Source organism: Bactrocera dorsalis, chromosome 6 (genome assembly GCF_023373825.1).
Source record: "Bactrocera dorsalis isolate Fly_Bdor chromosome 6, ASM2337382v1, whole genome shotgun sequence".
In the NCBI taxonomy this organism is placed as follows: domain Eukaryota; kingdom Metazoa; phylum Arthropoda; class Insecta; order Diptera; family Tephritidae; genus Bactrocera; species Bactrocera dorsalis.
Window position 1 is genome coordinate 35,407,242 of NC_064308.1, and position 14,023 is coordinate 35,421,264.

Consider the following 14,023-nt stretch of genomic DNA (forward strand, 5'->3'; position numbering starts at 1 on the left):
AGAGACACACACACACTTTTTTGTATATAATTTATGAGGAAAGGACAAATAGTTATTGTGAAAAAAAAATCGTATGCTTTACAAAAGTTCCAGTTAAAAGCTTAAAATTTCAAAAAATCAGACTTCTCATTCACTACGTATAAAAAAATTTTACAATTTTGTAAAATTGAGAAACTAAAATCGTTATCCATATCGCAAACGGATTCGTGATCAACTAATGGACTGATTGAAGTGAGGACGAAGTTATCACTTTCTGAGATGGAGTGGTACTATTTGTTTCTGTTCCATATACAAGTATATAAGGTTTTAATAGTCGACTTAATTTATGCTGGCGATTGAAAATAATATAGTTTTTTATATGTTTTATAACTGATTAAAAATGTCTTTTAATTTTTATGGGAGAATGTTGTTCACACATTTTCAACTACCTAGATAACATCAATCAAAAATGGTTGCTAATTTGGAAACTTACCACCCGTTAGGGAAATGGGGGTTTTATCGCTGATTCGCTTTCTAATCGCAGATATGTTAGCCGTGGTCAGAATGGGTGAGTTAATCGTGACTGGTATGGTACGAGTGCTATTCATATTCATCGACATGTTCAAATTACTTACTCCTTGTAAGTTAGTTACTTGCGGTACCGCCATTGGCATTACCGACCCCATAGTCGTTGGGCTCAGGCTGGCTGAGATATTGCTGTAAGGTGATTCCAATGGTTCCTTAATAAGAAACGGTATTGTGTAGTCATCTCAAGGTATAAGTTCCTTTTTCGTTAAAATTTTGTGATGTAGCTTTCTTTCAACTCACCTTCGATTCGATTTTTTGAGTATTTAAAAATTGTTTTGTTAAATAAAGATGATGCATCATAGCCTGTAATCGATCGCGCTCCTTCTGCAAGTGAACTTCCAGCTGTGATACAACTTGCATTTGAACTCGTGCTTGTGCTGTGGAACGATCGTCCAAATTATGTTCGGAGTTTAAATGTCTATTTTTAAGTATATTAAAATAAATAACATGTCAAAACGTAAATAACAATAAATATTATGTTAAAAATAGTTAAATATCGGAAAAGATATTAATGACAGTTTCCACCAGGTTGCAGTTTTACTATCATTTTTTTACATGCTTTCAAATATCTAAAAGTAATTGTATAAAATAATAAAATGTTATATCAGCTGTATAATTAAAACTGATCTTTGAGTACTTAGTACTTCTTTCCGAACCCATGTTTCGACCGACTTTCAATCACGGGATTTATTCTTTTGAGTAGATTATCTCACATATCCCTCTTCGGTGTACAAAAATGACATTTATTAATAACGTCATCGAGGAGATTTGAAGCTAACCTACTCGAAATTTTCCTGTGCGGCTCTGACTAAGCTCTATCTATATGTCAGTAAGGAAATTTATCACATTATCACAGCTGATTTAGACGCTACAAACAGAAAAAAATGTAGACAAAAATTAACAAATTAAAAGCAATTGTTAAAACTCAAAACAGATTCTTTAAAGTCTAGCCGCTGATGGGGGAAACTAAAGACATTTCATTGAGTGAGAAATTTTTTATTTTTAAATCTAGCTTATCTAATTAAATGTGTCTGAATAAGTTTATGTTTGTATATCATATTGTGTAACAGGACATGGGGTTGTTTTTAATTGTACAACTCAATGAATGTGCGCGTGTATATTTGTATTTATTTGTGTTACATAAATTATTTTCAAGCGCAATGCCTAAAGATTTTTTAGAGACACTATTTTATCAATACTTACATTTGTTTATGTATGCATACGTATTGCATGTAAATGCATATAAATTTATGTAATTTGTTATGTAAGTATGTATGTTTCAACTGTTTCATTGATAATAATAAGCATGTTCAGCAAGCATAGGGAATGGTGTAACTGAATATTTTATACTCCTGCAACTTGCAAGAATCAAAGTACAAAATTCCTTCAGGAAAATATGGTAATTGGGGGTAGTATTGATCCGACTTTATCCGTTTTTGTCAGTAACACATACTATTAACATGCCACATCCAAAAAAAGTTTCTTGGGCTTCATTAAGGTACCTCACATACAATCACCAATCATATGAAGTAAAGTCAGCCGGTTGTGGGAAATTTCTGATATTAGTTATTGACGATAACGTTCTCACCGACATCATTTTTGAAGAAATATGGAACGATGATTCTACTGGCCCACAAATCACACCAAACCATTGTTTTTTTCTGGTCTTCATGTATAGTTTCAGCTATAGCCGAGTTAACAACAGCGCGCCAGTTGTTTCTTCTTTTCGCAATTTGGCACCAATTCGAAATACTAAGCGCAGTCGCGTTCTTCTCCACCTGCTATTTCCAACGGAGTGGAGTTCTTATTCTTCCTCTATTTTTCCCTGCGGGTACTGCGCCGAATACTTTTAGAGCTGCAGTGTTTTCACTCATACAGTACACATGACCTAGCCAGAGAAGCCGCTGTCTCTAAATTCGCTGAACTATGTCAATGTCGTTGTATATCTCGTACAGCTCATCATTCCATCAAATAGGATAGTCGCCGTGGCCAAACCGCAAAGGACCATTAATCTTCCGCAGAATCTTTCTCTCGAAAACTCGTAACGTCGACTCATCAGATGTTGTCATCGTCCATGTCTCTGCAGCAAATAGCAGGACGGTAATAAAGAGTGACTTATAGAGTTTGGTCTTTGTTCGTCGAGAGAGGACTTTATTTCTCAATTGCCTACTCAGTTCGAAGAAGCAAGAAGTTGGCAAAAGTTATTATGCGCTGGATTTTGAGGCTGACATTGTTGTAGCAAGTAATATTGGTTCCAAGATAGACGAAATTATCTACGATTTCGAAGTTATGACTGTCAACAGTGACGTGGAACCAATATGGACCCTCGGTTAGGGAAGCGGTATCTAGTATACCGCTTAGAGAATTTGATCAGATGGCGGTGGACGAGCAAATTGCTCCTCTATATGGGGTAGATTGGGGGTTAAATTGTAGGGAACGTAGGAGGTGTGAAAGTTATAGGACATCTTCTCCTTCCTCTTTATTGGTGCAGACAAGGCTTATGCGATTATAGCCGAGTTAACAGCAGCGCGCCAGCCGTGTCTTTTCTTTTCTTTTAGCTACGTGGCGCCAATTGGATATTCCAAGCAAAGCTAGGTCCTTCTCCACTTGGTCCTTCCAATGGTGTGTTCCACCGGCGGGTACTGCGTCGAATACTCTCAGAGTTAGAGTGTTTTCGTCCATTCGGACAACATGACCGTAGTCGCGGTCTTTTAATTCGCTGAACTATGTCCATATCGTCGTATATCTCATGCAGTGCATCGTTCCATCGAATGCGATATTCGCCGTGGCCAGCGCGCAAAGGACCATAAATCTTTCGCAACACTTTTCTCTCGAAAACTCGCAACGTCGACTCATCAGTTGTTGTCATCGTCCATCCCTCTGCACAATATAGCAAGACGGAAATTATGAGTGACTTATAGAGTTTGCTTTTTGTTCGTCGAGAGAGACTTTACTTCTCAATTGCCTACGAGGTCCGAAGTAGCACCTTTTGGCAAGAGTTATCCTGCGTTGGATTTCCAGGCTGACATTGTTGGTGGTGTTTATGCTGGTTTCCAAATGAAACTACCTACAACTTCAAAGTTACGACTGTCAAGAGTGATGTAAGACCCAAGTCGCGAGGGCGACGACTGTTTGTTTTATGACAGGAGATATTTCGTCTTGCCCTCGTTCACTACCAGACCCATTTGCTTTGTTTCCTTGTCCAGTCTGGAGAAAGCAGAACTAACGGCGCGGGTGTTGAAGCCGATGATGTCAATTTCATCGGTGTACGCCAGCAGCTGTACTTTCTTATAAAAGATTGTGCCTTTTCAATTCAACTCTGCATTTTGAATTATTCTGGTGTGTCTCGATCCTTGTTTTACAGGCCTTTTCTAAAATTTGGCGCATGGTGAATATCTGGTCAGTTGTTGATTTTTATTGTCTAAAGCTACACTGATAAGGTCTAATCAGTTCGTTGACGGTGGGCCGTATTCTTTCACACAGTACGCTCGATAGAACTTTATATGTGATAGTTGGCGCAGATTGTAGGGTCTCCTTTTTTGTGGATTGGACAGAGCACACTTACAGTCCTATTCTGTGAAAACCTCAAACCTGATTTGTGAGAAAATATTTGTAAGGTTATTCTTGTTCAAATCCCTCAAGAAAAAAACAGAGAAAAGTCACCACTTGAGACGAAAAGCACTTTGCTGTGAACCAGCAGTTTTACAAAAACAAACAAAACAAAATATCTATTAAATTTGTTGCATATACATGTATTAATTTCAAAATGTGAAAGAACAACTCATATTTACAAATAAAATCATGTCCGAATTATTTAAACTTTATTTATTTGTCTTTTTGTTCCTAGATAATAAGAGTAAAATATACAAAACGGTAAGTTACATATTTATTGTAATAGACAAATACTTATATTTACAAAAGATCATGCTTTTGGAAGAATAGTACCTCCATTCTATTTCAATAAAATTGCAAATTTCTTTCAAAATATTGAAATTAACAAAACGAACACAACCGATTTTGCATTGTGAGGTTTGCTTTCAGACATAACAGAATTGTGAGGAAATTGTGAGCATTTGTGTTTTTGAAATCACCACAGGAAACGGAAAACCTCAGAAATAACAAAAACTTCACAAGCCTCCGTGCGACCATATTCTAAGCAGAAGCTGATGCATGCTTCTCCCGCCGCTTTGTTGATTTTCAAACGGGTAGTTGCAATTTTCGAGCATTACTCTTCATACTCACGCATTGCGGTCTCTCTCGTGTTTTGCCTATTTTCTTCCCATCTCTCTCGTGTTGTGGTCAATTGTAACGTTGCGAAGTAGACAGTATGTTTTCTCTTCACGGTGACACTCTTCATATTACCAACTGTTCTTTTGCATTTTCCGAAAACCAATGGTATCGTTTGCAGCTGTACGTAAGTAGCAGGTTTTAACAGTACCGTTTAATGGGGAGTGGTCACCATCAAAATTCATTTTTATTGTGTCGGTAGGGGTGCTTTAAGGATTTATCCTGAGTGAATTTGGCTATTGTAGCATCAGTGGTTTAGGAGATATGTACAAGTGTCTCCAGCTACTGTGATCCCCTGTGCCAAATAAGAGTTCTAGAGTATATAGTATTTTATTTCAGACCTTACATACGTCGTTTTATACGTTTTCAGTTAATGACATAGATAACCCCATATCTATCTCGATTAGTTTTAGGTGATTCGTACAACCGTAAGGTGAACAAAACTATTATACTCTGTAGCAACAGGTCGCAAGAGTATATAAACGAAACCAAAAAATCATTCGAGCTTAGAGAGTACTGTTCAGAAATATTTCTTTAAATAGCTCAGGCAGACGACGACCTTTTATATAATATTAAACCAATAAATGTAAATGAACAAAGTGTAAGCCTGTTCACATGTCTACATTTTCCCCAAGATCAAGAATTTGTCAGCCGGTTAAAATTTATAATATCTTAGTATCACAAGAAAATGAAGCCTTTATCTAGTTTACTTAGAAGAAACGTACAAATTAATTGAATGATTGAATCCAGAACAAAGAAAGTGTCAATTACAATATTAGCTGTTTCAGCATATTTCGGCAGAACTGTAAGCGTTCTGTTTACTTTACAATTATAATTGTTATGCCTTCTTGGTTTGAAAAGAATGGATTATTGGAATCAGAACAGAAAAAGCATATCGAGTTTTTAAATAATCAAAAACGTTAATTAAGATTTTTAATTTATGAGACAGTGTAATTGCAAAATGCAAAGATTCAAATTTATTTCGGAGGATGTCATTAACTTCCCCCTTCCTAAAATGAATTGTCCCCGATTCACTATTAATTTGAGTTAATTTATATATGTATGTATTTGATTTAAAAGATACGTGACGTGATTTCTTGAAATTACATATTTTCGATTGGTTTGGAAATTTCACGAGATTTTTTTAATTTAAGTATTATGTAAGTTATGAAGTGTATTCCCAAGATTAAAATTATGTACCAAAAAAAAATGAATGAACTGTGTTGTTCTTGTTCCGTTCTGCTAAAGTATTTATATTATCTAATTTTAACAGGTTATTAGTTGTTTCGATATATTCTGAAATTTCAAAATTATTTATATGGATATTTTTAAGATAATTTAAAATTTTTGTTTTAATGTTTTCATAAGTTTCGTTAATTATGATCGTATTATATTCAAATGTTATTAAATATGTTCCAATCAATGTTTGATTATCTACAATATTTTTTGCGGAAACTAATATCGCCCCTGGTTTAATTTCTTCAATTTGCAAGTTTTTTTCTTTTAATTTTTTACATTCTCTTTGTTTTTTGCTTAAAATTTCTGACAAACATGTGCTTTTTTTATTTAGTTTACAATAGCTTTTTGAAATTTCTGTCTTACAATTTTGAATATTAAAAAATTTATTGTTACAATATTTTATGTTCTGGTAAATGGCTCTTACATCATAGTACTTACATGTTAGTTCTATTTTAGGGTATTTTATATAAATTACAATTATGTCCCTTTTTTGGGATATTTTAAAATTAGAAATGTCCATTAAATCTGTTATGGTCATAATACCGTGTTGGTAATATGTTATGTTTTTTAGTTCATCAAAATGTAAAATTGTTGGATTTAAAATACCAGTTTTACCAAAAGTTATTGGATTTATTAAATTTTGCAATTCCTGTATAACATATTGATTTCGTTTTCTTTTAATTTTCCTGTTTATGGTATCTTCTTCTTCTTTACTGGCGTAGACACCGCTTACGCGATTATAGCCGAGTCAACAACAGCGCGCCAATCGTTTCTTCTCTTCGCTACGTGGCGCCAATTGGATATTCCAAGCGAGGCCAGGTCCTTCTCCACTTGGTCCTTCCACCGGAGTGGAGGTCTTCCTCTTCCTCTGCTTCCCGCGGCGGGTACTGCGTCGAATACTTTCAGAGCTGGAGTGTTTTCATCCATCCGGACAACATGACCTAGCCAGCGTAGCCGCTGTCTTTTAATTCGCTGAACTATGTCAATGTCGCCGTATATCTCGTACAGCTCATCGTTCCATCGGATGCGGTATTCGCCGTGGCCAACGCGCAAAGGACCATAAATCTTCCGCAGAACTTTTCTCTCGAAAACTCGCAACGTCGACTCATCGGTTGTTGTCATCGTCCAAGCCTCTGCACCATATAGCAGGACGGGAATTATGAGCGACTTATAGAGTTTGGTTTTTGTTCGTCGAGAGAGGACTTTACTTTTCAATTGCCTACTCAGTCCGAAGTAGCACCTGTTGGCAAGAGTAATCCTGCGTTGGATTTCTAGGCTGACATTGTTGGTGGTGTTAATGCTGGTTCCTAAATAGACGAAATTATCTACAACTTCAAAGTTATGACTGTCAACAGTGACGTGAGTGCCAAGTCGCGAGTGCGACGACTGTTTGTTTGATGACAGGAGATATTTCGTCTTGCCCTCGTTCACTGCCAGACCCATTTGCGTTGCTTCCTTGTTCAGTCTGGAGAAAGCAGAACTAACGGCGCGGGTGTTGAGACCGATGATATCAATATCATCGGCATACGCCAGCAGCTATACACTCTTATAAAAGATTGTACCTGCTCGATTCAGTTCTGCAGCTCTAATAATTTTCTCCAGCAGCAGATTGAAGAAGTCGCACGATAGGGAGTCGCCTTGTCTGAAACCTCGTTTGGTATCGAACGGCTCGGAGAGGTCCTTCCCGATCCTGACGGAGCTTTTGGTCCCGCTCAACGTCAGTTTACACAGCCGTATTAGTTTTGCGGGGATACCAAATTCAGACATTGCGGCATAAAGGCAGCTCCTTTTCGTGCTATCGAAAGCAGCTTTGAAATCGACGAATAGGTGGTGAGTGTCGATTCTCCTTTCACAGGTCTTTTCCAAGATTTGGCGCATGGTGAATATCTGGTCGGTTGTTGATTTTCCAGGTCTGAAGCCACACTGATAAGGTCCAATCAGTTTGTTGACGGTGGGCTTTAATCTTTCACACAATACGCTCGATAGAACCTTGTACGCGATGTTGAGGAGGCTAATCCCACGGTAGTTGGCGCAGATTGTGGGGTCTCCTTTTTTATGGATTGGGCATAGCACACTTAAATTCCAATCGTTGGGCATGCTCTCATCCGACCATATTTTGCAAAGAAGCTGATGCATGCTCCTTATCAGTTCTTCGCCGCCGTGTTTGAATAGCTCGGCCGGCAATCCGTCTGCCCCTGCCGCTTTGTTGTTCTTCAGGCGGGCAACTGCTATTCGAACTTCGTTTATGGTATCACCTTTAATATTATTTACTGTGTCAGTTAATTCCGTTATTGTTTTAAAAATTTCTGAATTTGTTGTGAATTGTTTATTGTTATTTATTACTAGTTCGTCCAATTTGTCATTGATTTTACAAAATCATCATGGTCTGGTGTTCCAGCTATCCATTTCCAAATTGGTTACACCATAAAGGTAATTTCGTAGATTTTTTAGTGCCCAAGCAATGGCATAAAATTCTTTTAGTTGCAAACTGTCTTTCTGTTTTATTAAGAGTTGCGATAGTACCGCACCCATTGCAACGTTAGAAGCATCGGTAAGTTATACAAATGTTTTTGAGTAGTCAGGCTGTATCAACTCAATTTCTGAAGAAAACAGTTTTTCTTTTTTTAATTTATTCAATGCAGATATTCCTTCCTCATCTAGAGTTGTTTCAAATTTTCTGATTTATTTTTGGAAATCCCACAGTTTTTTCCTGGTAGGTATTTTGTCAAAGGTTTGGCCATCGCAGTATAGTCTTTAACAAACTTAATCCTGCAAGTCCCAACAATCCTCTTAATGCTCGCAAACTTTTTGGTAATGGATAGTTTAAGATTAATTTTATTTTATTTGGGCCTATTTTGCTGACATTTGGAGCTATTATACAACCCAAAAACTCTATTTCTTGCGCGAAAAATTTTGATTTTTCTAATAAATTTTTTTCGTTTTTTCGGACTAAGCTACCAACGAACAAAATCCATGGATAAATAGGAAAGTTGTACATGATCAAATAAATATTTCCAAGTCGCGCAAAGTCAATGTATACGTATATGCGTATGTAGTGTGCAAAGTAGGGGTGGGATATCTAGCTATGCGCTGTTTCTGTCAAAGTCAATTTTCATGTCGTTTTTAGTTTTTATAAACTCATTTATTTATATGTTAGTAATATATATTAAAACAATGTGTTGTTTTTGTCTTAAGTTGATGTTCTTACATTATAGTCGGAATGATTATGTGTTTTGTTTTGTCGTTTATTTAGTTAAGGATCGCTTTCTCTTATGAGAAACCAACAGTAGTCACCCATGATAGCGACGTCCCAGAAACCTTGGTATCGATTCTCAATTAATTTCATTTGCTGGTGAAACCTTTCGCCATGCTCGTCACTTTCGTCTCCCAGATTTGCCGGAAAAAATTTTAAATGGGAATGCAGAAAATTAATTTTTAAAGACATATTTACGATCCGGTTATGTTCTGTTACATATGCGGTGAATATACTCTTGTACGGCATCGGATGCAGTTTAGAGATTCGATCCAATCTATATATTCAAAATATTTTGGTATTGAGCCTAAAAATATTGATAAACCATGGACTCCGAATATTTTGTGTTCCTTGTGTCGAATAATATTGGTTCAATGGCAATCAGGATCAACAAAGTACGTATTAAAATTATGAAACTATGCTTCTTTTTATTTAATAGTAATTTTTAATTTTTTTCTTTTTCAGGCGATACATGAAATTTAATGTACCAATGATATGGCGAGAATATACATGCCACTCAGAAGATTGTTATATTTGTATGACAAAAGTACTTGGCTTTGGAAAATCAGGAAAAGTGATTTATGCTAACGTACCTACCGTTTCATTACCAGTTCCACATTCAGCTGAAGTTGCGTATCCAGTTTCGTTGTCAACAGCAGTATCTGAAAGATCATCTGAATATGGGAAATCAAGTTGTAATGAATTTTTAATGGAAAACGAGAGAAACGTTCTATCACAAGCGCAACTAAACTATTGGATTAGAGATTTGGTATTATCCAAGGAAAAAACTGAGCTACATGCCTCTCGTATGCAACAATTTCAATTCGTGTCACCCCATGTTAAGGTGACATATTATAGAAATCGTCACGAACCATTTGCCAAACACTATACGAAGGAAGACAATGTATGCTATTGCAAAGACATTCCAGGATTATTCAAAGAGTTTGGTCAACCATATGATTCCGAGGAGTGTCGATTGTTCATAGACAGCAATAAACTGAGCTTGAAGGCCGTATTAATGCATAATAGCAACAAAAAGCCCTCGATCCCGATCGCGCATGCAGTAAACACGAAGGAAACATACGAGGTAATGGAGAAATTGTTAAAATTCAGCAAATATGAAGAGCATGATTGGAAAATATGTGCCGATCTTACAGTCGTTGGAATGTTATGCGGTCTACAAAGTGGCTACACAAAACACTGCTGATTTCTCTGCAAATGGGATAGCCGAGCTCGTAAAGACCACTATTACATTAAGGATTGGCCGGAAAGAGCTGAATTTACAATTGGTGTGGATAATATCAGATACGTCCCACTTGTAAAGAAGGAAAAAATCATTCTTACGCCATTGCTCATAAAGCTCGGCCTCATTAAAAATTTTGTTAAGGCGTTGGACAAAGAAGGCAAAGCATTCAATTATTTGCAAATTTTTTCCCCAAATATTCTCCAGGCCAAGATAAAAGAAGGTATATTTGTTGGACCCCAAATAAAAAAGTTGATGAATAATGACCAATTCAAAGGACTATTGTCACCAGTTGAGGCAGCAGCGTGGGATTCCTTCGAAATGGTCGTTTCTTCTTTTCTCGGTAAACACAAAAGTCCAAACTACGAGAAGATAGTGAGCGACTTAATCAAAAATTATGCAGAAATGGGTGATTATTCAAAACTTATTTAATTGAATTATATAAAATTTTATAATTTACTTATTTACATTTTCTTCTTTCTCCAGGCGTAAATATGTCTTCAAAAATTCATTTTCTGCATTCCCATTTTAGTTTTTTTCCGGCAAATCTGGGAGACGAAAGTGACGAGCATGGCGAAAGGTTTCACCAGCAAATGAAATTAATTGAGAATCGATACCAAGGTTTCTGGGACGTCGCTATCATGGGTGACTACTGTTGGTTTCTCATAAGAGAAACCGATCCTAAACTAAATAAACGACAAAACAAAACACATAATCATTCCGACTATAATGTAAGAACATCAACTTAAGACAAAAACAACACATTGTTTTAATATATATTACTAATATATAAATAAATGAGTTTATAAAAACTAAAAACGACATGAAAATTGACTTTGACAGAAACAGCGCATAGCTAGATATCCCACCCCTACTTTGCACACTACATACGCATATACGTATACATTGACTTTGCGCGACTTGGAAATATTTATTTGATCATGTACAACTTTCCTATTTATCCATGGATTTTGTTCGTTGGTAGCTTTGTTTTTTATAAAGAAATAGGACTTCATATAAGATACAAAAAAAATTTAAAAAATATCTTTTGTTTGAAAATTTTTTCCTTTAAATTTTTTAAAAACACGAAGTGATTAATCAATTTCTCAGAAATTATAAGGCCTGTGGAAAAATGGAGTAGACAATATTTTTAGGAAATTTCATTCACTTTTATTTTCTATAATTTGCAGTAAGATTGCTCAACTGGTCAGTGAGATATACATGATTAAATGAAGACACCTTTTTTTTGGTCGAATAACGGTAAATTGCAAATATCTCAAAAACGTATCCATAAAAAAAATATTTACTCGATTTTCGAAATCAGCGAGCCATTTCACATACAAATTGGATAGTGGCATCCGTGGAACAAAAAACAAATTCAAATTTGTGATCCAGTGTTATTAGTTCTTTGACTGTTCTCTTGCGGGCGAAATCTATGATTACTTTCTCTATGCCGCTTTACCCCATGTGCTTCCTGAGTTTAACCCCTATTAACCTGAACGTTTGTATAGGTTTTATATTTTTATTAAAATTGCTATTGCCTTGTCCCCTCACATTAAAATCTCTATTATAAAGTCTGGATACAGATGGATCCATAGGAGTTAGTTTGGGAAAATTATAATGTATATTGTTATTTGAAGGGTTGTTCCTTTGAGGAAATCTTTAATTATTGTTTGTATAGATTGGCTTTGACTTGTTTCTATCATACCTGGAATTTTGTGCAAACCGGGCTCTTTGGTTATTTGATTCTAGTTCTTGAGCTTTTGCTAAAGCATCAGGTAAATCTTGTGGCTTTAGAGAAGACATTATATCTCTTAGTGGGATTTATTCCTGTAATGAAAATTCTTAAGGAATGTTCCCTATGTTTTTGTTTAATTCTTTTGTTAGGTCTTCGTTATTTTCGTGTGTCATAATTGTTTTATTTATTAATAGGGTAAATTTTTTGTTGACGAGATTGTACGAGGTGTGTTCAAAAAGTATCGCGAATTTTGAATTTTCGTGGGTTACGTACATTCGAATTTTTTGTGGCGTTAGGTTGGTACTCATGTCTCTCACTTATGCCGACAAGCTCGGCCATTTTGAATGTTCATTTAATTGTTGACAGCTGCTTTGCTTGCACGTGTTTACCTATCAAAAAAATTGCACCACGATAACGCCCCTGCTCACACATCGTTGCTTGTGCGCGACTTTTTGGCCAGAAACAACACACTAATGATGCCGCAGCCACCGTATTCCCCAGATCTGGCCCCCTGTGACTTTTTCTTCTTCCCTAAACTGAAGAGGCCCATGAAAGGACGACGTTACGCTTCTCTTGACGAGATAAAGACGGTATCGAAGGAGGAGCTGAAGAAGATAAAAAAAAATATTTTTTGAAGTGCTACGAAGATTGGAAAAACTGTTGGCACAAGTGTATAATATCTCATGGGGATTACTTTGAAGGGGACAAAATAGATATTCATGAATAAATAAATAATTTTTGAAAAAAACACAAAATTCGCGATACTTTTTGAACACACCTCGTAATATTCTACAACCGACATTACACCCTGCCTTAGGACGCTTAGTTCCTGTTCGATTATCTGTATAGGACGTTTGTTCGCATATGCAAAGTCTAAACGAGATAGAATTGCACCGAAATTGAGTACTGGTCCATGGTTTGTTAATGCATCGTTTGCATCATGCGATATTTTATTTCGAAGTGTTGTGAGTATTTTCTACTACCCTTCAGGTATAGGCTCATAGCGTAAAGCGCTGCCTCTCTCCAACTAACATATAAATTCATCCTACCAGTAAATTAAGGATTTAGCTACGTCTATTGTTTGTGTTAGAAAATCGGTTGCACTCTTAGTATTTACTACTATTTGTGAGCGTAATTGCTCTACTTCCTCACGTAATGCTATATTACTATCAGCAATAAGGCGAGTTATTAAGTCTACGGTCAAAGCGTCACCGTTGGCCATTTGGTCTTGTTTTCAGTGTTTCTAATTTTGTTATTGTTTTTTTTTATAAGGTGGTTATTTTCACCACAACCAAAACAATTTCAGATACGTTTTTTGTGATCCCTTCCTTAAGAAAGGAGGCTCTTCTATTCTGAAGGGTCTGGAGTTCAGAATCGCAGAATTGAGCTTTTATTATAAACCACCCCTTGCGGTGGTGAATCGCGGTTTCAATATATTTTGTTATATGACTGATCGAGCGTTTAATTATTATTTTATTGATTTAAATTGGCCGGCTAATTTTTTATAATTCTCCGGAGGGTCCCTTGGGTGGTGAATCGCAGGGAATTTTAAATTGTTATAAGCTGGAGGGTCCCCCCGAGGGTGGTGAATTGCACCTTTTGATTATGTAATTTATTGGTTGTACAAACTATTAGTTTTATTCTTTAGTTATCTTGTTTTTTAAGCTGAGGACATTCCCCAGTGTGATGAGCGCCC

The 14,023-nt window shown here is 36.2% G+C and overlaps 3 protein-coding genes across 17 annotated transcripts in view; 1 reads left to right on the plus strand and 2 right to left on the minus strand.

Annotated features, from left to right (window-relative positions):
* Positions 1-14,023, minus strand: part of LOC125779311 (uncharacterized) — a 329,486-nt gene that overhangs the window by 240,501 nt on the left and 74,962 nt on the right. The window lies entirely within an intron of this gene.
* The window catches only part of LOC105228402 (putative uncharacterized protein DDB_G0282133), a 170,108-nt gene that overhangs the window by 78,147 nt on the left and 77,938 nt on the right, over positions 1-14,023 (minus strand). For all 14 annotated transcript variants that reach the window (XR_007423216.1, XM_049460075.1, XM_049460076.1 and 11 more), the window contains 2 exons: positions 808-985; positions 473-719 (listed from right to left, as the gene is read on the minus strand). Coding sequence is in view for 13 of the 14 variants with exons in the window: in XM_049460075.1 (XP_049316032.1) it covers positions 473-719; positions 808-985 (425 nt within the window). In the remaining variant the exon portion in view is untranslated. The remainder of the gene's footprint in view (positions 1-472; positions 720-807; positions 986-14,023) is intronic.
* Positions 8,094-11,406, plus strand: LOC125779405 (uncharacterized). Of its 2 annotated transcripts, XR_007423275.1 has the most exons (3): positions 8,094-9,741; positions 9,812-10,998; positions 11,076-11,406. XR_007423275.1 is itself a non-coding variant. In XM_049460756.1 (2 exons), the coding sequence occupies exons 1-2, from the start codon at positions 9,554-9,556 to the stop codon at positions 10,551-10,553; spliced, it is 930 nt and encodes a 309-aa protein (XP_049316713.1). In that variant the 5' UTR covers positions 8,094-9,553; the 3' UTR covers positions 10,554-11,406. The 2 variants fall into 2 exon arrangements, 1 of the variants encoding a protein (XP_049316713.1); XM_049460756.1 differs by having other exon boundaries at positions 9,812-11,406.